Source organism: Cuculus canorus, chromosome 21 (genome assembly GCF_017976375.1).
Source record: "Cuculus canorus isolate bCucCan1 chromosome 21, bCucCan1.pri, whole genome shotgun sequence".
In the NCBI taxonomy this organism is placed as follows: Eukaryota; Metazoa; Chordata; class Aves; order Cuculiformes; family Cuculidae; genus Cuculus; species Cuculus canorus.
In genome coordinates, this window is record NC_071421.1 from 2682359 (window position 1) to 2706621 (window position 24263).

The 24263-nt window shown below is 45.5% G+C and overlaps 2 protein-coding genes and 1 long non-coding RNA gene across 4 annotated transcripts in view; 2 read left to right on the plus strand and 1 right to left on the minus strand.

Moving 5' to 3' along the window:
- LOC104059837 (transcription factor HES-5) overlaps positions 1 to 19379 on the plus strand; it is a 25586-nt gene extending 6207 nt beyond the window's left edge. Inside the window, exons 2-4 of one of the 2 annotated variants that reach the window (XM_009561554.2) lie at positions 17065 to 17806; positions 17981 to 18161; positions 18285 to 19379. In XM_009561554.2, coding sequence (XP_009559849.1) covers positions 17744 to 17806; positions 17981 to 18161; positions 18285 to 18526 — 486 coding nt within the window. In that variant the 5' untranslated portion in view covers positions 17065 to 17743 and the 3' untranslated portion in view covers positions 18527 to 19379. The remainder of the gene's footprint in view (positions 1 to 17064; positions 17807 to 17980; positions 18162 to 18284) is intronic. The other variant, XM_054086057.1, reaches the window with a different exon arrangement.
- LOC104059835 (transcription factor HES-5) lies at positions 4807 to 6687 on the minus strand. Its single transcript, XM_009561551.2, has 3 exons — positions 6579 to 6687; positions 6082 to 6262; positions 4807 to 5854 (listed from the first exon to the last, which is right to left on the minus strand). The coding sequence occupies exons 1-3, from the start codon at positions 6642 to 6644 to the stop codon at positions 5589 to 5591; spliced, it is 513 nt and encodes a 170-aa protein (XP_009559846.1). The 5' UTR covers positions 6645 to 6687; the 3' UTR covers positions 4807 to 5588.
- A 461-nt stretch (positions 19380 to 19840) lies between the features above and the next one.
- Positions 19841 to 22705, plus strand: LOC128854264 (uncharacterized). Its single transcript, XR_008453257.1, has 3 exons — positions 19841 to 19965; positions 21770 to 21901; positions 22532 to 22705. It is a non-coding gene; the product is annotated as an uncharacterized LOC128854264 (long non-coding RNA).
- Positions 22706 to 24263: the final 1558 nt, after the last annotated feature.

Consider the following 24263-nt stretch of genomic DNA (forward strand, 5'->3'; position numbering starts at 1 on the left):
TCAGCAGCATTGCTTGCAGCCAGTGCAACCCCTGGGTGCGTGTACTTGTGCCATTATTGGAGCTTGAAGTCAAGCGTGGGGCTTTGTGTGTCTCTCAGGGGTCATGTGAGATGGAATGGACAGCAGGTCCCACCACGCACCGTATGGGAAGGGATATGTTTGCTGCAGCAGCGGGCACAGTGAGATGGGAGGGAAGTTTTGACCCAATTTTCAGTTCTGGAAATATGAAATGAGTGGTTTTAAATAATGCCATCCTATCCCCAGCACAATGCACGGGGACTCCAAAGGGCTAAACCAGCTCCCACTGATTAAAGCATTATCCCTTCCTTTAAGTGCTGGGCAGATGGTGCAGCAGGCGTTAGCTTTCTTCTCAGGACCCTCAGAGGCACACTTCTTTTGTTGACAGTTTAACACCGTGAATGGGGCAATGTGGGAAATCCTGGGAGCTGTGGACTCACACCATCTGATGTGAATGGTGAACCAGGCATGCTGCCTCGCAGCAAGCACACAAAACGACAGCCTCTGCACTCACCAGCTCCTCTGCCCCTCTCTGTCAGTTGAAAAGACAGCAAATCTTCAGTTACCCCCTTCCCGGCTTCTCCGACCCTCTGTATGCTGTTGGTGCATAAGAGAAACAAATACCTACCCTCAACCCCGCCTTTGGTTTGATTATTAAGGCCTGAAAACTTAATGGCAATGATATTTCCCAGCTGATGCTTCAGAATAATAAATTGTGTGAAGCTGTCCCTGGAATATATTCATTACAAAACAGGGCTCAGTGTGCACTTTCTGCAAGGATTTCAGTAAGGAAAAAGAACTGCTGCCGGCAGTCCAGTTGCTCTTTGTAACAAGTCTGTAACTGGTTTGCTCAGTTTGGGCTCTTTTAAAATTCAACTGTTAGAGCAATAGCCTGTCCCACTGAAACATGTTTGTGATCCAAATCCTTGTCACTGTCCCTCACATCTTTGGGAGGAGCTGGTGCCTCTCTCTGGCTGTCACTGCAGAGCTAGAATGAAAGATTGATTGTCTGGGGCTTAGAAGCAGGGAGTTCCCTGGTTTTGGAATGAAGGATTAAAAGAAACAAATCCCCAAAACAGCCAAACACGTGGAGCTGACTAGATAATTTTACACAATATTTCCTTTCTTTGGAGGATAGCATGAAACCTGGACCCGCTCTTGAGAGATGACAACTATGCTGTGGACAGAGAGCCTTGCTTTCTTAGTGTTCCTCTCTAAATCACATCACAGTCATGAATTGCGTTGTGAAGATGCAGTCTTCAAAATGCTACGTGGAAATAGGGTGGTGTCTCCACTGTCACTTGGTCCAGATATTGAGGAGCGTAAGGAGAAACAAATCTGCAAACAATTGTCAGTGTTTGTACCTACAGGGCTCACGGAGTTCCTAAGGCAAGATCTGCCATGGTAACTGTCTCCATACTCGCCATTTGACCCTGAGCTATGGTATGCAATCTGTGCACCATAGATAGCTTTGAGCTGAAGAACAGCCACAGAGAATCCAGGAAAGGTAACCACCCAACCCAGAGGCTATCATCAGTCGGCTTGTGTCCATTATAGCCCATAAATCGTAATGTCTGGAGGACCATGAGCCTAGGAAATCAATGCTGGGCCATGGAGCTTCCTGCTTCTGGTTTGTAGGTGGTGATTGCAGCCCAGGTGGAGACTTGCTACATGCGCTGTTTCACAAAAGCTGCTACTGCTTGTAATACAGATTGACAACGTGCTTAGCCGATTGGATACTAAGCTTTCTGTGGATGGGAACCCAGCATATTGCAATATAGCAGCAGGTCTGGAGGAAGTCAGAGTACAGAAAACTGGAGTTTCAGTGTCTGTGTTATGCAGATCTAAAATGCAGGGACCCTGTACTCGCCACACACAACTTAATGGCTTAAAGCTTGCCTTTCTGCATCGCTTTTAGACCATTTTTATTTTAGAATGTTTCTTACATTCATGTCAGCATGTCTCACAAACGCTATTGATGGTGTTTTTAAAGAAATAATTACAAGTTTTATTTTATTAGTGCCTTCCTTAAATGGTTTAAAATCTTTCTGACAACTGCTCTCGAGACACCTATTTAGTGTCAAAGAGCATAACGTTCCCAAGTTTTAAAAGGGGCTCTCGCATAATACTGATCGATCAATGTGCTCCTTGGGAAAATAGCTCTCCAGATGGTCTATCGGGACAGGAATTGCTGGTCATCACAATGCAGAGCCAAAAAGCGTCACTAATGTGGGCTGTTGTGAGGCACGCTTCCTTTGTGGTCCCTTTCAATGTCATAAATAGGGAAGAAAGTGTGGGAAACTCTGAGAAACTTGGGCCCACACTCTGAGGTTAATAGGGGCTTTGTCAGGAGAATATTCGTGGGCTGTGGGATCAGCATAATAAACAACATCTTCCCCAAGGGTGGGAATGTGTTGGAGCAGAGGAGAGTCCCCCCAGGGGACGGAGGAGCAATAAGAATCTTTGCGTTCAATTATTAGAAGTGGTAATAATAAATAAATTGTAAACATAACCTTTGCTGTGCTAAGACTGGTGAAACCAGAGGTCTGGCTTTTAGCTCTCAAGTGGTTGGTAAACTAAAGCCTGAGGGGGCAGGGCTTTGGTTGGTGTAAACCAGAAGTGATGCGCTCGCACTGGGCATGGATCTGACTCCCCAGAGCAAAGGGATGTTTTCTGGTGGGGTTTGGTTTCTTGCCCTTGCCCAGAAAGGAGGTGCTTCTCTGCAAACAGTAGCTCTGAATCCCTTGTGCACTAACAACTAAGCATGATAGCCAGTGATGTAACACAGCCTCTGTGTAAATGAGAATCAGACCTCGCTGTTAGAATGACAGCGGCCTGTGTCTCTCTAGATTTATGCCAACTCTGGGCTTAGAAGCCTGACTGCAATCGTGCACGAGTTTTGCATAGTTGTCATTTCTACAGCTTGTTCCTGTGTTAGCCCAGAACTGGAGGGACTGGGTTCAAATCCAACAGCCTCCAGTTTGTGCGGCTCTTCTTTGGTTTCCTTTTCTCTTTTCCATTCATGCTGTTTTAAACAAACTGAAGTGATGCTGCTGTGACATTCATGACGTGGTTTACTTGACTGGTAACACATCATCTGCAGAAGATGCCCATCCATGTAACAGCAGCAGACCTCTCCATGCCACGCGTGGCTATTGCCGGTCTCTGTGATGCATAGTCAGTGTGCTTTGGGGTACATTGCATTTTGACTGTGTCTGAACTCCCCCAAACTGCCTACCCGCAAACCACCTCAATTAAGCTTGATTTAGAAATGCACAGGCACAGATGAACTGCTTGAGTTTTTCTGGGATTCCAAAGCTTGTACTGATTGACAAAGACAAGTTGAGCACTGCAAGGTGAAGTGGCTTTTTCGAGATCACTAAGCAACCACAAAATCTAAAAATATCTCTTCTGAATTATTCAGTAGTTAATTAGAAAGAACAAATCTGTCTGCAGCATTGCTATCAGCCCCGATGAACTGCAGAACTGTACCAAAGCCCATCTTGTATTGCAGTGGCAGACAGACAAAGAGTCCTCAAACTAGCTCATGCACTCAGGGTGAAATAACAACCAAAATGGTCCATGCAACTGTAATGAGATGGAGTAATATGCTCTTGACTTGGCTAGCTGGCTTTTTGGTCTTTTCCATATGGATTACCAGGGGTTTCGTCACAAATCAAGTGAGGACTGGCCAGGTACCGCTGGCAGTGTTTGAATGCAGTTCAATCTGATTATGCTTTGTGCTTAACTAAGTACTCATTTGACAAGATCCTTTGTTTAAGGAAAAGGAAAACAAACATATGCTAGAAGCAATGTTTTCAAGGGCATCTCTCTCAGGGAATCTGAGGAAAGTTGAAGGTGCTGACCAATGGTGTTTCGTGCTGTTACTATGTCTTGGAAGAATAAGAGGGTTGCCTGTAATAGGTCCAAATCAATGTATTACTGTGGTTAAAGAACAGTTTCGTGAATGGATTAATTGTGCAGATTTATTTTATTTTGAAGAGAAGGGAAAATAAGAGAACAGTCCCACCTGAGCAATGAATGGGAGCTCATTTAAGAAAAAGGGTGTGAATGTTACTGGAGAAAATGTTGTGTTTTGGGGAGGCTTTTGGCTTTAAAGTGCTCAAGAGTGGCTCTAGGATCTCCTTCTTGTGCTTTTCTTCCTGCTTCCCCAAACACTTTCTGAATCCCTTTGTGCTTGTTTCCCTCATCCATTCCCTCTGTGTAGCTATGTGGGAGAAGGACAAGCACATCCTGTACAACAGGTGCCAATCTTCCTCCCTTCAGCAGAGTGCAGCTGGATTGTGAGTAGTTCCAAAGGGGAGGGTGGGATCCCCAGACAGACTCAGGTGCCAAAAGTTATTAGGAAGTTATTAGGAATTTTGCATGTTGTTACTTCCTGAACGGACAGAAAGCGTAAGAGTGAACTCTGGCTGGTGGACAAATTAATGTGGGAAAATCAACTGGCTGTGAGATTAGTGGTTTGCTGGAATATGTTTCTGTGAAGTATTTAGGCCCACAGCTCTCAGTATCTCACTTCAACTTTACCTCCATTTTAGTTTTTTATATCTTTCCCAGAGGTCACCTCTTTGCAAGATCTGAAATCCTGTTCTGCCAAATTAATTTCACATATATAAGCTATGTACTGGCACGAAGGGCTTGGAACCTCCCAATAGCTTCCCTGCTGCAGAAAGCCTGCGCGCAACACTTAGTCCAGGAGTACTGGCCATTTTAATAATTTCAAACCAAAGGATTAATGACTAAAACCATTTTTATTGTACAGTGAAGACACCAAAATTGAACATCACACAGGATGAATACATCACAACTTTATAAAAGCTTTTTAGACTCTTGAGACTGTTCAGTGAATAATTATAAACTACTTATTGCCTCCCTTCCTCCCCCTTTTCCTTAAGGTATATCACGGATATTTCCTTTACAAAAGGCATCAATTATCCCTCAAGTGAGAGCAGCACATACTGACATGACATTAAGAGAGTTTTCCCTGGAGCTGTCTGTTCTTTTCATAACTTTCTGTAAGAAAGCATATTAAAAATAGCATAGGAACTTCAGAAGAATCAGCATTTCTTAATGACACTTTTCACTCAAAAGGTAAAGGCTTGATACTCTCTTTATGATACAAAATGCATTCTTCAAAGTGCTCCTTGTTTAGGAAGGTCAATACATTATCTAGAGACAATAGAGCACTTGAACCAGTGACCCAGGGAGTTAGAATGATTTCCTCTGACAGCCACAGGCTCACAGCCTTGCCAAGCAAAAGTGTGATGGGAACTGAAGGGCACTTGGCTCTCTAAATCAGCTCAGAGCTTGGTCCTCTCTTTGGCCAGAAACCACCAATAAAAGCAGCAAATTTGCTGCAATATACAAACACATTCCTTCACTATGAAGGGAAACTACTCAGCGATCCTCGTTTCTTGTGACAGAAAACCAATAACTGCCCCCCTCCCACCTTTGGAAAGCAATGTTTCCTACTTTAAAGAGGAACCACTAATCACAGGTCCCTCTAGGTTTTGTGGCAAAACATGAGAATAAAGCAAGGTTCAGCAGGTCTACCAGGGTCTCCAGATGGTAGGAGCAGCAGCCACCATCTTCTGGACAGGTTGCTTCCTGGCAAACAGACAGGGCGACAGGGGTGGACTACACAAAGCGGGAGAGTACATGGCATCTGCACCCATCTGAGCTTTGCAGAAATGTCTGAGAAGCTGCACCTGAGTTTCTTTCTTGGCTTCATGGTAGGAGAGAAAATGCATAGCTTCTTTGAGGCACCGCAGGTATCCGCTGTTGAAGTCCTGCTCCAGGTTCTTGTGAATGAATGCTAGGAGAGAAGGAAACAAACAAATGCAGTAGGTTAAAATCATGACCAAAAGGTGGGACAGTGATGGTTCATGCATTAAATTTCTTTCAAGACCCTAAATCCATGAGCTTGCTTAGGTGAGCAGATTACAGCCCCTACATGCTTCAGGGGCCAGGGCTACATGGAGGGCAAAGGCCTGTGGGGGCAGACCTTACGTGAGGTGTGTGCAACGCAGGCTCTGCACTCACTTTGGTCCTGCAGTTTGCTCTGCTGCTTCAGGTAGCTGACAGCCACTTCCAGGATGTCTGCTTTCTCCAGCTTGGAGTTAGGCTGATGCCTCTGAAACTCCTTCTCCAGGAGCAGTTTCAGCTGCTCTATGCTGCTGTTAATCCGATCCCGGCGCATTTTCTCCACCACTGGCTTCCTTAGCTGTGAGAGGGATGGAGCAGATTGTTAAGGATTTTCTGAGCCCTGACCTGATTTCCCTTTCTGATGCCCTGATAGGCGCATGTTTAAAGACGCTTTCCTTTGGTAGGAGAGCTTTGCAAGACTGCCTACTTGTTCCCCACTCAATGTAATTTTTAAAATTATATATAGTCTCCTTTCTTCTTGACCTATTTGCCTTTCCCCAGACCACCTGCTCCTTCCTTATCTCATCTTTTCCCATGTAGTATTTATTTGATGGAGGCTTTACTTCCATAGAGCACAGACCAGCCCTTCCAATCCTGTCAAGGCCTCTACTTACTTTATTCTTTTCTTTGGGCAGCAGTTTCTCCTCCATATGGATCATGAGAGTGTTACTGGGAGCCATTCTTGGTGCTCTCAGACCCCCACGTCAGGCTGCTGTGCTAAGCGTCAGACTTTGCTTTGGCAATTACTGACTGCCTCTATTTATACATCAGGGAGCTTCGAATGATACGTGAGTGTGGGGATTGCTGGTGTTTCCCACAGCCGTTCAGCCAATCCAGGCACGCAGCTGAACAATAGAGGAAGCGTCCATTAGTGCATGGTACATTGATTGCAAATGCCCTGGAGAGAATAACCTTCTGCCCACGCTGGCTGGTGGTGTGCAGCATGGCTCTTCAGGGCTGCCCGGGGATCTGGGAAAACACTGACCCTCCAGCTGGTTGTCTGGGATCAATCACATTCCTGAGTCCCTGCATGTGCCAGTCCTAGTAGTGGCGTGGAGGAGGCACGCTTTTGGGGGAAGGCGGGAAAAGAAGGGGAGTGCTATTGGGGTTAAAATCAACGGCACTAGGGGCATCTCCCTGCTCTTCTAGAGAGGACACATTACAGCCAGCTGTCATGGCACAGCTTACCAGGGTGTGGGTGCGTTTGTGCTTGTCCATGTGGTCATTGTGCTTTTAATTTGTGAGCCAAAGCCTCATCAGTGAAATGACAAGTTTGTTTGCATGACGTTTCTAAATGCTGTGGAGAAACTACAGCCAGCATTGGTGGACATTGGATGGACAGGAAGAATAAATAGGGAATAGGAGGGAAATGGAAATGGTAACCTCTGGTTGTCTTTTCACATGTGGAGGTCTGTGAGCCCGTTGCAACAGTGTTCCCACAGCCTTTATTAAGAAGAGCCACACATCTCCTAGCAGGATGAGGCCCATGCTAAGACACCTCTGTAGCTGTTTCTTTTCCCATTTCTACTCTCTTTCACACAGAAATTTACAAGAATGATAATTTAGATGGGCTAAAGAATAGCATCGGGTTTAACCCAGAAGCCATAGACCTTGGGTCATGAAGCAGGTTGTGAGTGGGATTTGGTAGCTCCTCAGCAAGGAGGCCAGTTCTGTTTCTTGCCTGATATTTCTGGTGCTATCTGGTCTCATCTCACCATGGAGCATCGTACTGCCCCAGTGCAGGCTGGACCCGCCGCAGTGTGCAGAGCGTGAGACCTTAAAGACCACATAACTGCCTCCTTGTGTAACCTTTAGCAGGTCATCCCCACTCCATTTTCTTAACTGGAAAACAGGTTTTTTTTGCTGCTTCTATTTGCATGGAAAGGTCAATAAGAATTTAGCAAAATTATTTCTTTTGTGCTGGAATCAAGAGAGAATGAAGCTGTGTGGACACTTCTGGTCAGTTCTGATTTTGTCTTTGACAAAAATCCATGCCCAGATTTAGTCCTTGAGACAGCAATGAACATAACCCAGAGGACTGACCTGAGGAAGGCTGTTCTGCATCCTGTGACTTGAGGGTCTATAGTGCCTGAGGCGGAGGGGCACTGCTTATGCACAGCAGCAGGACTGAGATCTGGAAATGGACGTGTGCCATGAGACAAGAAAGCCAAAGACAATTTCTTACTTGGAAACCCTGAAGTGAATCTGGAGTTTAGTGGGCAGCTGAGAGGAACGAGGGAGGTGTCACTGAAATAGCCAGCATCGTGGTATTCATTGTATGGACCTGAATGGGCTTAGCTCTTTGTGAAGGGCAGATGTTGTACTCAGACCCCTTTATTCCATGCATTGTGGGAAAGCCAGGAGACAAGACATCTCATGATCACTTTGAAGCAGTCAAAGGATTATGATACAAAATAAGATACAGCTCTCAGACCATTGTCCCAGCTTTTGCCAGATATAATTAGGTGGCCTTTTTCCTATATTCTTTGGATGACCTTCCTTCAAAAGTTGTTGTCCTGTGTTAGCCATTTCCTAGCAAGCAGCAATGGTGATGGGTCTTGAAGCTGGGTCTTGACAGGTAGGCATGTACTGAGCTAGCTGAAGAGACTCTTCAGTGTCAAAAACCATCTTTTTCCCAACTCCTGAGAAGCAGCTCTGACCTTTATTGCTGTATTATAACTGATAGCCAGATGGTCTTTTGGGAGTTGGATTCTTTCCCTTTAAATCATTCAGGCTCAAGCACCGTCACTAATGTTGTGAGTAGTTGCATGGCACACTTCTATTGTCCCAACAAGAAATGTTGTCAATAGGGGAAAAGTATGGGAAACGCAGAGAAATTCAAACCCACACAGCCTGATGCTAATAACTCCTTTGTGGAGCCTGCACTGCTGTCATGGCATGATGAACTCGCATGGCTTTTTCACCGAGGAAGGCAGAAAAGCGCATGTCCTGCCATGCATTCTCAGAGATCCATGTTTACCAGGACAAAGGGGCAACGTGGGGCAAGGGGACAGAGATACTGGTTCACACCCAGGGTGGCCAGCAGCAATGCCGAGCTCCACTGCAGCACTGCCGTCCTGGGAGCTGCTAGTTTGCTCCACCATGCCTCAATCTGCTCTTCTGAGGAGTGCGAGTGGTGCTGCTAAACTCTTTCACAGAGCCCTCTTGGAATCAGAGCTGAGCCCATCTCTGTGATTTGGGGTAGGGAGAGGGCTGAAGAAGCTCTTGTGCTTTCCTGGCACCACCTGGGGATGCTGCTGACCACCTGGGCGAACGAAGTGGAGAAGCAGCTACTCTAGTGACAGTGCACGTGCACAGTGGAAGTGCTGAGGGAGGGTCTCTTCTCGCTATCTTTTTCCCCATCCAGTGGGAGCCTGGCAGAGATGCTTCTTCCCTGGGACGCTCCTTCAGCATTGCAGCTGCAAGGAGAGCCGGGCCGGGCAGGGTCTGTCCTATGGGCAGTCCGATCTGTAGTGGGCTTTGGTCTCTTCTGCAGGCCAGCCCATGGTTAGGGTTGCTGGAAAGGCTTTTTAGGAACACTCTAGCTCTGGTCTTACTTTCACAGGTCCTGTGCTAGTGGCTGTGTCACTGAGGATGACAGTAGCAGTGAGAACACTGGCCAAGGTCCCAAGCAGACCTGTGTTGACACTTCAATGTGGAAGTAATAGAATAATAGAGTGATTAAGGTTGAAAAAGACCTCTAAGCTCATCCAGTTCAACCATCAGCCCAACTCCTCCATGCCTACTAAACCATGTCCTGAAACCTTTGAATGCTTGGTGAAACCATTGGATGGGAATGTTGTGCCACTCTCAGACCTTACCATTGCTGGGTGGATGTGTCCTAATGTTTAAGATTCCTTGATTTTAGCACCACAAATCCCTGCAGCATGAATGTATTCTTTCATCACCCTCATACTCTTACGACTCACTCTGTGGAAGTTTCTTGGGTAAGGTTTGAAAAGACAGAGTCCTGTCTGTTTGGGGTGAACCCTAATGATCCTTTGACAGCTCTTAACTTACGAGCCACCACTTGTCACAGGCGAAGATCCCTTCTCCTAGCTGGCTGGGTGCATCCAACACTGCCTACTGCATTCTGCTTGAGGTTTTTCAGGAATATTATGTTCTACACAATAAAGAGTTAAAAAAATGGTTTGGTACAGGAAATATAAAAATAAATGGTCCTGTGAAACTTGCTATTCAGGATTGGCTTCTTCTGCTCTCGCAAGCCAAGTGCAATTCTGCTGTCTGAACCAGCAGAGTGGAAGTGTAGTGAAATCTGCCTCTTTCAGGGGAAAAGGTTATGTTGTTAGACTTACTGTATGAAATATTCCATTAAATGTCATTAGCAAGGCATTATCTTGCTTCCTTTAGATATTACCACTATGTCAAAAAGGGTCTTTTATTACTGTAAAGTACAGTTTTTGCAGGTTTAACCTTTCCTAATTAGTTTTTCTTTAGATCCACTGCCATTCCCAGGTACGAAAGTGAAGGAAAGTGGACTTTGATCATTAAGAAACACAGGAGACAATTTGATCTGCATTTTCTGGGTTGCTAGAGGCAAAAGCAATTTCTATAGCTGCTTGTGTGGGTGACCCTGGAATAGTCATGCGCTAATGACATAGCCTTTCTACACTGAGTATTCCAAATAATTAAAAATTAAGGAGTATTTATTATTTTTCTGCGCAGCTGAAATTCCCACAAGTCACTTCTCGGCATATTCAAGAGTGCACAAGAGGGATTTATTATTTCCTGGTATATTGACTCTGAAAGGTCTGGGGATTACAGCTGCTTTGCACATGAATAGCTGGAGTGTGTTGTACAAAAGGCATGGTCTGAGGGATAATGGGGTTGGATGTGGGAAAGCGCTGACCCTGGGGGAGAGCAGGCTGGTGCCTGATGGCAGGAATCAATTATGTCTCAAAGGAACACATTGCCCTGGGAGCAGGCTTTGCGGGAGCCACCATGTTATGTGTTTACCACCCTCCTCCTTCAAAAACCCTATAAACCCACCACAGAATATATCCTATCCTTCTGCTTTTACCAGGAGAGTCAGCTGCACCCTGCTTTGTAGTTACACCAGTCAGGGCTGAGTTAGTTATGATCATAGAATGGTTTGGGTCGGAAGGGACCTTAACACCCATCCAGTTCTGCCCCCTGCCATGTGCAGGGACACCTCCCACTGGATCAGGGGCTCCCATCTGGTCTGGCCTTGAACACCTCCAGGGACCGGGCAGCCACCACTGCCCTGGGCAGCCTGGGCCAGGGCCTCCCCACCCTCACAGGAAAACATTTCTCCCTAAGATCTCATCTTATTCTCCCCTTGTAACTGTTCTCTAGCTCAACAGCAGGGCAGAGGCTGAGACCTAGTGGTTCTCTCACACATGCTGCCAAAGGGTTGGAGCTCTGCTGTAAAGCACCCCAGATGCTGCTGACTTCAGTGGGAGCACCTGCTCCACTAGAGTCCTCTGAAACATGCAAACCCCAACAGTCAGTCACCTACTCAGCTCTGGAGAGCAGCCTGTCACTAACAGCGAAGTTGAGGGAGTGCACGCAGGAGCTGCTGAGTTCCTGCACTTCCTTTGTTGTTTGGGTGGGGTTTTTTTGGAAGAGGGTGGTTTTCAGTTTTTACAATGTGCTCAGCATCTCTGAGGATCTGGCATTACTGCCGACCTTTCAAATGTCAAAATTTGGGCTTCCAGAAAACAAGAAATGGGCTGAAATTCATAGAGATTTAACAGAAACATTTTGATGTTTCTAAAAAAAATAAGTGTTTTGATGGATTTTTTTAATTTGCCTTCTGATTATTGAGCAATTGGATTTTGGATTGATATCATCAGTTTTCTCTCTTTATAGAATCATGAGTCTTGGACATGAAATCTTACTGAAGGCTCTAAGTATTATGAGTCTCAGGATAAACATCCCAAGGCATACCAAACACTGCTGCCAAGCATTTTGGCAAGTGAAAGGTTTCCTGCAGAGAGAGTATTTCAGAGGAGCAGGTAGAGAGCTGGGAGCATGGATGGTGAGGTCTGGCCCCAGCCACCACTTACTGTAATGGACAAGATGGGAATGGTGCATTCGTGTGAAATAGGAGGGCAGTCACCTCTCCATTTATGAAAGCAGTGATTAATCCTGACTGCAGATGTCAGATATTTAATGTAATTCAGGGCACACTGCATACTGTCCAAGCAGCCCAGAATAACTGTAACTGCTGGGAGGGAGTTGATTGTAATCAGATGAAGCTGACAGTTCTGCAGAAGGACTGACAGCCGCAGCTTCAGACTGAGGTTTTGGTAGGTCTTCAGGAGCGTGAACAAACAAATTAAAACTTAGTTTACTTTCCAGAGAGATCAGTGTTTCTTGATGAAGGATTTTTGTGCATCTTCCTTTGCAGCCATTTCGTGGGCTTGAACAAATTGTACTAAATAACATTTTCACAAACCACCTCTGAATTTAAGTAGAAGGGAGAACTTTTGCATCAGATTGTCTAAGTGGTGCATGGCTGTGAGTGTGGTCCAGATGGGTAATCCAAATTCTCCCACAAGCTAGGGAGCTGGCTCCCTTTCAGAGATGCCAAAGCTGAATAAAACAAAAGTGAGTGTTGAGCATCTTTGCAAACCTGATGTCTCAAATAGCCACTTGGCAACAGAAGCACTGCAACCAGTAGGCTACTTGAAATACTGAAATTCTGTTTTTCTCCTGTTTACCTCATTTTTTTCCTTTGTAAAACATTGCAAATAATAGATCCTTATCTCTCAGAGGAGGTCGCTGAGAATTCATTAGCTGGTATTTGTAAAGCACTTTGAAAATGCAAAGCCAGTGCATTATTCCTGGTCTTCTGGATGCTTTCCATGTTATTAAAATCAGGATTTCAGAAAGGCTTATCGGGGATCAAAACAGCGTCCCAAACTTGAAAGGAAGCAAGACTGTTAAACCATCAACTGTCGCCTCCCCTTCCAGCCAGATGTTAAGCCCTAAAGAACTGAAGTGGCACAAGGAATTACTTTCCCAAGTTCCCCCAGCTGGGCTGACAGGCCTTGATCAATGGGTTTCTCCACAGTGAGTGCTATGCAGATGGTCTACCCAGAGCAAGGTTTCTGTGGAGTACAAAGGGAAGTCAAACACCATTTCTAATTCAGCTTGTAGCATGGCACACTTCCTTTATCCTCTGCCTGAATGCAGTGAATAGGAGAGCAGTGTGGGAAACTGGAAAGAACTCCAAACTCACACAGCCTGTGGGTCTGTAAGACACTCCTGTCCTCTAACCACATCTGCCTATGACGGACAGAGGGGAAAAGAGTGACAGAATGAAAAATCAGATTATAAAAACTGCATGAAGGGAAAATAAACCCCGAATAAAAGGAAAAAAGGTGAAGGAAGCTACACAGGCAAACAGAAATTGTGCCAGGCTCGAACCAGGGACTGCCAAGCAACAGAGTGAGGAAGGGCCAGCAGGAAATGTCAGGGAAAAGACCTGCAGAAGCAGAATCTTCTTGCCCGCCAAAGAAAATTGTCCCACTGGAAGTGGCAGAGGTGTTTTTGGCTCACATTAGGAATTCTGAGCCATGTATTCTGTTTGCCCCTTTAATTTCCTAGATTTGTTTAATCCCAGGAAACACAGACCCCTCATATTAGTCAGCCAGCTGAGCAGCAGGCTTATGCATACCATTGCAAACAGATACAGAAGCTCTTCCAATCCTTAATTGCCCTACCGTGTTAATCTGAATTGCTGTTTGCCGTAATTTGAATATGGGGTTTAAATACTGGACTGATTTCCTCCTGCCAGCTTGGAGCTACTCTGGTGGAGGTGAGGCACTGCCTCAGCTCAGCCCTGCCCAGCAGAACAGTGTGGTGTTTTGCTAGACCAGAGTCACTGACAGATACCCAGAGACTCTGCTAACAGGAATTGCTCCGCAGTCAGACTGCCTGTACCTCAGGCTGCACGCTGCCCCTGTCAGGCTATTCTTCTTACCAAAGGTTGGCGTGATGGTAACCCTCGTAGCACTTCCCCACAAAGGGACAGCAGGGCACCCATTCCCCAGCTCCATGTCTCAGTCGGTATGCATTCGTTAAGCAAGCTCGGAAATGCCAAGCTTTGACACACAAGCCCTGCAGGTCCCGGTCCAGCAGCCAGCACTGCAGCGATTTTTGTGCCTCTTTGCTGCACAATGCTCAGGGAAAAAGCTGCCTCCTATGGACTCGTGATACCCAAGTAGAGCTGCAGGAGCTCGGCTTGGCTTTTAAGAAAATTAGATCAGTTTTCATACCAGTAATACTATGGGGAAGCTTTTCTCTTCATTAATACTTCTAAACTATTCTGTGTTGCTTAGATGAAAGAAATGGTAATCAATATCCCAGAGTCCGGTATTGGTATTTGGGAGGTGAAAATTCAGGCTCAAACTATGCTGATTAGGATTTTGATAAATTCCATTGTAGGTGTAAAGGGAATTTGTATTTTCACCAGTTTACAGAGATCAGGAAATAGCCCCAGAGGTACAAAAGGTGCAAGCCAGATCTAGCAGTCTGCTTTGCTCTTCGTGGAGCCCAAAGTTTCTGCTAACTTCAGTGAGGATCCAAGGAAGGCCCATAGGACTGGACTCATTTTAATTTTCACCTCAGGATGGTCTGTAAGACTCGGCACTGACCAAGTCTCCTACATTTTGCTGTCTTTCCTGTTCTCTATTGAGCAGCTTTGCTCTGTCCCTGCTCCGGAGTGGTTTAGCCTTCTAAATGACTTACTAACAGAAGGCTGTGGAGGTTTGTATACCTCTGAGTTTCCCACATCATTTCTTAACTATATTCATTCCTGCCACAAAGGAAGTGTGCCTGACTACAAACCACATTAGCAACGGTGCTTGCCTCTGCATTGTGTTCAGTGGGAAACCCTGCTCCCAAAAGGCCATCTGGGCGGCCAGTACCAAGAGAGAGGCAATGGGAGCAATGAGCATCTCCCAAGACCTGGGAAAGCAGCAGCATCTTGAAGTCTTCCTAAAGAGCGAACATCTGGCAGAGATTATGGGGCAAGGCTGTTGCTAATGCCATATTTAAAATATCAGATCCATTATCTTGGGGTCCTAATAAGTTTTCCATGCAATACTGTGTATGTTTGGAATCATAGTAGAAGGTGTGTAATTCGGAATTCATTAACCTTATTGTAAAGTCTACTGACTCTGCTAACTTTATAATAGGGAGGAATTTTTGTTATCGCTTTCCTTTAGGATTTCTAACTGAAGTAGAAGTGGAGATCCCAGGTAGAATCGGCAGTGGCAGATGTAGGTGACTTGGTCTGGGTCAACTGAGAGGCTGCAACCAGCTGCCCCATTGCAGGCAGCGGCAGCCACTCTGGGCTCTTGCCTTTCTCCCTCGTATCTTCAGAACCACAGGGCAAATCGCAGAAACCAGCAGAGCCCACAAATGTGACAGAAGAAAGCCAAGGGAAGACCAAGTCACTCAACTCACACATCTACTCTGCTGCAGTTTTATCATGGAAAGGTAAATTGTGTTCTTCCCAAAATATAAGTCCTGTGATGCAGGAATACAATAATGCACAGATTCCAGATTCCTGAGAAGCAGGCTTAGTTTCTTGTTGTGTACTCTGGGTAACTGCAGGGAAGGCATCTGACACTTTAAACAGTTTTGTTGGACCAAAACTGGAGTGCCTGTCTATGTGACTTGTGTCGGAAGGAGAAATTATTGCAGTTCCCATAGCTGCTTATTAGTAAGTTAATCTGGAAAACAGAAACTGTCTCTAATGTGCCCTGTTGATCATGGGACCGGCACATTTCTTCTTTATGCACTTGATTAACGAGCTCAAGAAATGAGTTACTACTCAGGAGTTTCTGTTTCAGAGAATCTCCCCAAGAGGGACGCACGGAGCAAAGGATTGGTTTCAGAGGTGGCATTACATGGGCTCAAAGATAATCCACAAGCTTTGAGGAGAACATGTGAAACGGTGTCACAAAAGCTTTCCCACAACTTGAGATAAAAGACTCAGAGCTCAACAGCTGCTGCCCTGTACGAAAAGAAGGGAGCCTATTCAAGACCAGGACAATAGGGATGGAAAAGCAGATCCTGGAAGAGGTCATTTAAACCTTACCTGGTTTTACAAATAATGAGTTGCAGTGAGAAAGAAATGTGTCCGCGTTTATGTGTATTCACATTAAAAGACACACATATATGAACACACATATATTGTGAACACACATACACATATATTGTAAACACAAACTATATTTACTCACTAGCATTTCTTTTTCAGTAAGAGGAGCTCCCTAAACAATAGCCCTAACATTACTTTAACATCAGTTTATCTGATCATTGTTATTCCTATATTGAATCTTGCAGAGAAGTCTGCTGAACTGTTTTTAGGTCATGCAGCACATTCTGAGTACATCTGGGATCAAGAAGGCATGGTGCTACAGGTGTGGTTAATGCTGCTGCCTGCCCGCTTCACCCTGCTTGTGGTGTAACAGGGCAACGCTGGTGCCAGCCTTGCTCCCCACAGTCCAGGTGCGTGGCCAGAGGATGCAGAAAACGTTCTGCTGCTGTGTCCTTCCCCAGCTGTGTGTGTGAGGTTAGAGCTCATATAAGGAAGCAGTACTTGCATAGGCAGAAGGCAGGATGCATGCAGGCAGATCTGGTTCAAGTCTTCCAATACAAATCTCTGGCTGTGTGTTTATAGGGTGTAAATAGCAAGACCATTAACTCTCCCAGCTGCAGGCACCTATTGAGCAGACTGTGCATCTCAATACAGAAACTGGCTCAGTGGAGAATGAGGAATGAGCAACTCAATGTCTAATAATTTTGTGGGCTGTGTGATTATTTTCTGCACTCAGTTTTTCCTCTGTGCATAGATTAAATGCAAATTACTAGAGTAAAGTGCATTTTGGGGAGGTGAGAAAACAGCACGGGAGACTGAACCAATCCCTAAATACTCTGAGATCATTCTCCTCACAGATTTATCTTGCAGATATCAGGAAACAGAAACATAAAGTGCTTGTGCCATGGCTTGAGAGTGTTTTAAAAAGATGCATTAGGTACCAAGAGAAGAGAACAAACAGAAATAACGGTGTGTGTTTACAATGACGTATTTATTTACAGTAAGCCAAACTGGAAAAGCTGTTTTCTGTTTCACGTGAGCAAAAGTGGTGTCATAGTCACCTGAAGGAGAACAACTGGCTCTGGCTTACGGGGAAAATGAGCTGAGCAGATTTAAAGAAGTTCCGCTCGTTATCTCAGAAAGCCAGAAAGTGCTCGTCTGTGCGTGTGCGTTTGTGCAGGCTGAAGCGTGTGCCTCCGTGCGACCCCAGAGAGGAACGCAGCCCCACGCAGCAGCCTGCCTGCAGCAGCATATTTCCCGCCATCGGCAGCTGACCTCCTCCTTCCTCCATGTATGTGAACCCAAGGCTGCATCTGGAATGCTATTGATCTGTGGCATTAGTCAGCAGCCTTTTCCCATTGAAGGCCAGCTCTTTCCCAGCTTCTGACACGTAATTCTGATCCCAGCCTTTCACGTACCACACACTCCCCACCTGCTCATCTGGGAGAAGGTCATTATCCCCAGGCTATTCACTGGCAATGGAGCATGCAAGAATGGATGCTTCTCCTATTATGCTTCCTATCTCCCTGATTGGCTGCGGAGTGTGGGAAACTCCACCAAGCGGGAGACCCACAGGCTCTCGGGGAGGCTGCACAGTATAAATATTGTGCAGAGGCAGCTTTCAGCAACACGTTTCTCCTGGACTTCCACTCTGAGACCTTCCTCCCTTGCTCAGGACAGATGGCTCCCAGCACTGTTTTTATGGAGCCTGACAACCTGCTGACACCGAAGGAGAAAAACAAAGTAAGTCCAGGCACAGCGAGGCAGCCTTGGGCCATGCTCTCAGCTGTTCTCATAGCACCAGCTGAGAAGCTGGTCCAGTTTGTATAGGAACAGCGACAGGCAACAAACAGCCCTGCAAAATGGCAGAGGGAAGACCCTTCTAATAATACGTCTTTTTTCCTTTGATTTTTACAGCTAAGGAAGCCGGTGGTGGAGAAAATGCGCCGCGACCGAATTAACAGCAGCATTGAGCAGCTGAAACTGCTCCTGGAGAAGGAGTTTCAGAGACACCAGCCCAACTCCAAGCTGGAGAAAGCTGACATCCTGGAGATGACCGTCAGCTACCTGAAGCAGCAGAGCCAGCTGCAAATGAAGAGTGAGTATTGCATTTTGCTTCAGTCTCTAGTTTACTGCCAGTCTGCAACAGTTTTATGAATCTCTAGCTGTGAACAATTGCTCTAAACTATTCTTCTCCCCCCCTCCCTCTTCCTTTCTGTAGCTGCAGGATCCTTCCACAAAAGCTCTCAGTTTGACTTCAGAGAGGGCTATTCCAGGTGTTTGCAAGAAGCTTTCCATTTCCTCTCTCTTCATAAAGTCCGAACTGAAACACAGACCAGACTTTTGAGCCACTTCCAGAAGAGCCAGACAGCTGCCTCGGAGGTCGCCCTTTCTCCTGGGAATCCCAGCACCCTGAAGCAAGCATCTCCAAAAGACGCCAGTACTCTCTGGAGGCCCTGGTAGTCAGGGGAGTCTTTACTCCATGGACCTTTGCCTTTTCCAGTCTAGAGGAAGGATCTGACTGCATCTGATAGTCCAGTTCTGATCCTCTCTTCTGTAGGGATTTTTATTTCCCCATGTATTTTATTTATATATGAAAAGAATGCCATACTTTTGACTTTTATGGAATCCTTTGGCAAAAGTTCAGGCATTCTGGTGAGTGGTATTGAAGCTGTGTAGATGCTGGTTGTAACAGCACATGGCGTGCTGCCCAGTCAGGGGCAAATGTCTTCAAAATGAAGGAGGGTATTTTGTAAAAGTTACAGTTGTGACGGGCAGGAGCTGCTGTAGGAGAGATTTCTCTCATGTTGCCTGTAAGAGCCATCGGCTTTGCTCTGGATTGACTAGCGATGCTTGTTTGCTCAGTCACTCCGGAGGATAAATTCACTACCCTTAGGTTCATGCACACTTGATTAAAACCTATTTCTCTCTATTTGCTTAGAACTCGTACAGCATCAAAGATGGTTTCTGTTTTGTTTTGGATCTTTCCTGCGATGACCCTTTCATAATCTTAGAATATAAAGTGTGATGAACAGAAGCTAAGGAATTTATGTGGAATATTTCTACTATTTTGCTGCTTTTTTCAATTTAGAAAAAGAGTATGTTCTGCTTTATGTTAAAGAAAAGGTAGTAGGCAAAAGACTTGATTGTTCAATGTTATACATTTTGGGTGTAAGCTGTGCTTTTTCTAGCATTTTCATTATAATAATGATTTTTGTCTGTATTGAGTGGTTTAATTCATGGTGGATATTGTTTCTCCCACTATTGGGACAGCCCTATGGGGTACGTGCATACTGTGTATGCGTCTCTGTGTCTTTAGAGAGCAATAAAATGCATTTGTGTGCAACTTCTGTCTGGGTCCTCTTCCTCTGAGGGATACGCAACTGCTTGCACCCCTGGAAAAGACCAGTGTAGCAGTCTTCTAAAGGAGCAGGATTGTTGTTAAGCGAAAGGAGCTCATAGTCTCCTGGACTGTGAGCTGTCTATTCTCCTGACTCCCATCACGAGCACCTTGCACCCTTTCCCCTCACCAAATAAGCATTACTGCCGCACACCTTCTCTCAGCTGAATCATGTTGGGCATTTCCTTAGTCACCACCTCTCTTATCAACACAAAACCTTCTCACCTGAATAGAAGAGCTTTAAACCTGGCCCTCTGGTCTTCCTGGTATCTACGTCCTCCCCTCATGCTGTTTTTTCATCTGATGCTGGGAAGAAAGAGGCTCAGTCACTGCAATACTGCGTAACCTCTAATGCTTTCTCACAATTTCTTCTCTGAGACGTTCGAGGGGCAAATGAGCTGTTCCATGGAGCCTTGGGACAGAGCTGTATTGCAGCATGGAGCTGTGGGAGTCCTGGAGACGCGAGTCCAGAGCGCTGCCCTTGGAGTGACACACAGTCTGGGTAAGATCTTTTGTTGCTGTTGTGATGACCTAAATTAGGACTCCTTGAACCCCCCCTCACTACCGTTTGTGAGAGCTGTGCCTGAGCCAGCAGTAAGTTATAGCCCTCAGATGCATCCAGCAGTGTGGCTCTAGTAACCCAGGCCTCAGCACCACCTGCAGCCCATTTTCTCCCCAGACAAGGACAGGGGAACAGGTTTGAGGCTGTTGGTTTGTGCTGCGGTGGCTTTGCTCTTGAGCCAAGGCACTTAGCTTAAAGCTGTTGGGTTTAAAGCAGGCAGAGCAAGGGCTGCGCTTTCTCAATTTATTTGGCCTGAGGTTACGAAGGAAATTTGTAGTGAAGAAGGAAATCTGTGAAAATTCAGAGCACCCTAGAAGTGTTCTGTAGGTGCTGTCCCAAAGTAACTAGGGGTTAGACAGACATTGTGCTGAGACAGATTCAGGATTTCTGACCTGGAATCACGGTTTTGGACAAGACTGGCCAGAAAGCTCGGAAAGATGCAGATGGGACAGTGACTCTGGCCCTGCTCAGCTTGGTGACCAAGCAAGAACAATAGGAGAGGCATTAACAGATGTTCGTAAACAGAATTCCTATTTCTTAGTCTCAAACTAATCCCCTCTTAGCCCCTCGTCCAAGATCTGGGGTTAGTTTTTTCCCCTTCTTCCTTCTCTCCAAACAATGAAGGCTCAGATCCTAGCCTTGACTGGAGCTCTGCTCTCCACACTTCACAAAGCCCTTGCTGTGTGGAAGCTCCTGGGCAAGGGGGTGTGTGTGTGTGTATATCTTCCCAAACCTGACACTGGAATCTCTAGTTACAGGACTACTGCTGCCTTACCTAATAAATTCAACACTCCCGTCACAGGATCTACTGACTACAGTGTCACGTGAACTGCATAGCAAGGTTCAAATAAAAAATGGCTCAGTATTTTTGCCAACTGTATGAGGAAATAGCGTGTGTTTTGGCCAGCAGGAATTAAGATGTTAGCATAAACTAAGTAGGCTTGTAGCGCCCTACTGTGTGGTCATCCTGGGACAAGGGGAAGTAGAGAACCGCAGTAATAACTTGTGGGAGCTGTTGATTCAGATGCGTACTAAAAAAACCACAAGACCAGTAAAGCTATAAATGATTTGGAACTGATTGGTCAATGTCAGGATGCCACAGACGTCGTTGGTCTCTGGTGTGTCTAATTGAGATCTCATGTGTCTGTCTTGCATTGCCTGCTTGGGGAAACTGAAACGCACAATGGGAACAGGAGCAAAAACCCCACCGAGACTGAATGGCAACTTCAACCAAACCTAAAAGACAGTTGGAGGTCTCCGGAATGTTATGCTGACATGAGTTTGGGGAAAACAGGTGATGAGATAGAGAGGGAGACTGAGATTTGCTGGCCCTTTAAGGGAAAGACAGCAACAGGAACTCACTTTTATTACTGTATACTAACAGATTCAGAAAGAAGTGTTACAAGTCTTTCTATCAAAAGAAGTGCTTTGATCAGCACTTGTACCCTATCACGCTCAAAATATTTCAAGCGTGAGACATAGAGCTGCAGGAAATTTGATGTAAGTTCCACTGCTCGCGAGTGTATTTGATCACAATAGGAAATGTATTTTTTCAGTTTTGAGTAGGTTGCATGCAGTCTATAGATTCTCTCCCACCCACACTCCTACCCTGGAGAAATGGTTGCACTTAAAGAGCGCTGCTGTTATTTCAGTCCAAAAAAAAGCAAACAGACTGTATTATAGTATTATAAGCTGTTAAAATAACCTGAAAATGTGAGCAGACCGCTGCTATCTTAACTTACAGGCTCCCAATGTCTTCTACCAGTGACAACAAAACTAAGGAGTCAGACTGGTGGTTTTTAACCTGCGAAGTGACCAAGGGCACACGGCTCTGGGATGCCTTCGAACATCATTTGTAAGTGTGGCACCTGCCAAGGTAAATTCTGGACTGAGGATCCTGGGGTGTGTGCGTGTGTGAAGGGAGGGATAGTGGTGTGGAGGAGTGGGAGAAGGTGTTTGCCCTCCTCATAGTCCTAAAAGACTTCTCCCAGGACCTTTTTTTCTTATATCCTTTAAATCAGTATTAAATCAGTTGAAGGCAATAGCTACTGTCCTTCAGCCCTCCAGACCAGCATTTCATTAACACTCAGGAAAGTCCCTTTGTGAAAAACCAGGCACAACCGAACTGCGGTTGGAGTCTGATGGAAGCCTGTGTGAATCTACGCCAGGCTCAGGTATTCTTGTATTCTGGAATGGTAATGGGGAAACTGCAAAAAGAATTTGTCCTGCAGTTAGGGACACAAGTCAGGAATGACCTGATTACAGGAATACTGCTGAGCTAAATGTGTACTATCCACCCAGCCATCAACTGCACTTTAAGTAGCCCCTCGGCTTTCCCAGCTGCTGTAGATCACAGTAGTAGGCAGCTCTATGGATTTCTTGCCTAAAAAGCTAGTGCTATTATTAGTGCTGAACGGTGGCCACGGGCCAAGAGATTTCTGACAGCAAAAATGCTGTTGTAAATGTGATAATATCAATGAATTTTGACTTGTCAAACCCATTCCAGGGCAAGGCGAGGCAAGCTCACATTGTCCCATCACACGAGGAGCAGCTGTCCTTTGTCAGAGAAGTGTGACCTGCCGAGTCAACTGAAATCTGAAGCACTGGAAAGGAAGATCGGTGGGAAACTGAGGCAGTGTGGTAAAATAGGCTCATGTCAAGATCACTTGCGATCACTTTACGGTGGAGAAAAGTAAGTAACTCTGTCCCCCAGCCACCAAATCTAGAAACCCCCGAAACTCTGACATTATGATAAAAGGAAGTGTGACATTCCTGTGAATTTTACTTCTCTACTTTTCAAGTCTAAAGGAGTTTTCACTTTCTTTCAGCTTATGTTATCTATCCCAAATAGCTATAGAAGTTAAAATAATCACCTGAAATAACAGGAAAAAATGAGCAAGCTACATGCACGGTGCACCATCAACAAAATTAGAGACAGGGCTCATAACAAGGTGATGATCATAACAAGGAGATGCCACCCTTGGCATCTCCAAAGCTCATGCTGGCATTACCTCCGTGTGACTCATTGCATGGTCTTTGGCAAGCCATCCTGCCTGGATCCTAAGATCTCATCTCAATCACCCCTCTTTCACCTTAAAACCATTCCCCCTTGTCCCATCACCGCACTCCCTGATAAGGAGTCCCTTAGCTTTCCTGGAGCCCCTTCCAGTACTGGAAGGAAGGACATCCCGGCAAAGGTTCAGCTCCCTTGTCTCACAAGCCCAGCTGCCTGCTCGGTGATTCATTCGGAACTCATCAATAGCTTTGAAACCCTCATCTCTTTGCATTCCTCTCACACAGTGATTCTTGCGCAGGACAGAACTTACTCATTTCAAAAGCTATTAAACTATCGCCACTTACTTTTTAATTCAAAAACAGAAGGGAGGGTGCGGCGATGAAGGAGATGCAGACCTCGCAGATTTCTCTAGATTCTTTTAATCTGCATGGCATACAGAAGTCACATTAAGAAAGTACTACTACTACCATGGGCTTCTCTCGTTCAGGCAGATCTTTATACAGTGCCTTGGTTTTCCTTCAGACAAACAGGATGGGTTTGGTTTTGTCTATTCCACGCCCTCCTGAGTGTTCTCAGCAATATCTCCACTTCACTTATTCCCAGGTGGTTTTTTCCAGCCAGGCCTTCTCATACATTGAAGATGCATCATCCTGTGTGTTTAGTTCAGAACACATGGTCTTTTTAATAATGTTTATTCTAACATGTTTGGTACCAGCTTAATCTTCCATATACTTGGCTTTGCTCCCACAGAGGGGGAAAATCTGCATTTACATAAACTACTTCCCTGTCGTATTCTAGGAATAGTGACCTATTTTGGCAACACTTTTAGTGTTCACAAGAGCTGTTTTTAAGCACCACCTACGCTTTTAGTAACTCAGCATCCGAGGCTGATTGAAAGCCGGAACTGGCTCCCTGACCCAGCTTGGCCGCACTCAACAAGCAACTGTTAACCGCAGACTCTGGTGTTGTGCTTTCAGGTCAAATAATTTTATCAGTCGGGCATCTGTGACCTGGATTGTTTTCTTCTTAGTCTAATGTGCAAGTGCTTTTTCACCAAACTGTGGCTTCTAAGCCAGGCTTTGAGATGTTTGCTGACTCTGAGGCTCAGCTGCTGCCTCCAGCCCTGCTTGACCTTTTCTCCCCCACTGCCATTTTGTGGGGCTTTGGGTGTTACTGAAAATGAGGCAAATAAACTCTCTAAGAGGTTTTTTTGTGTTTTAGA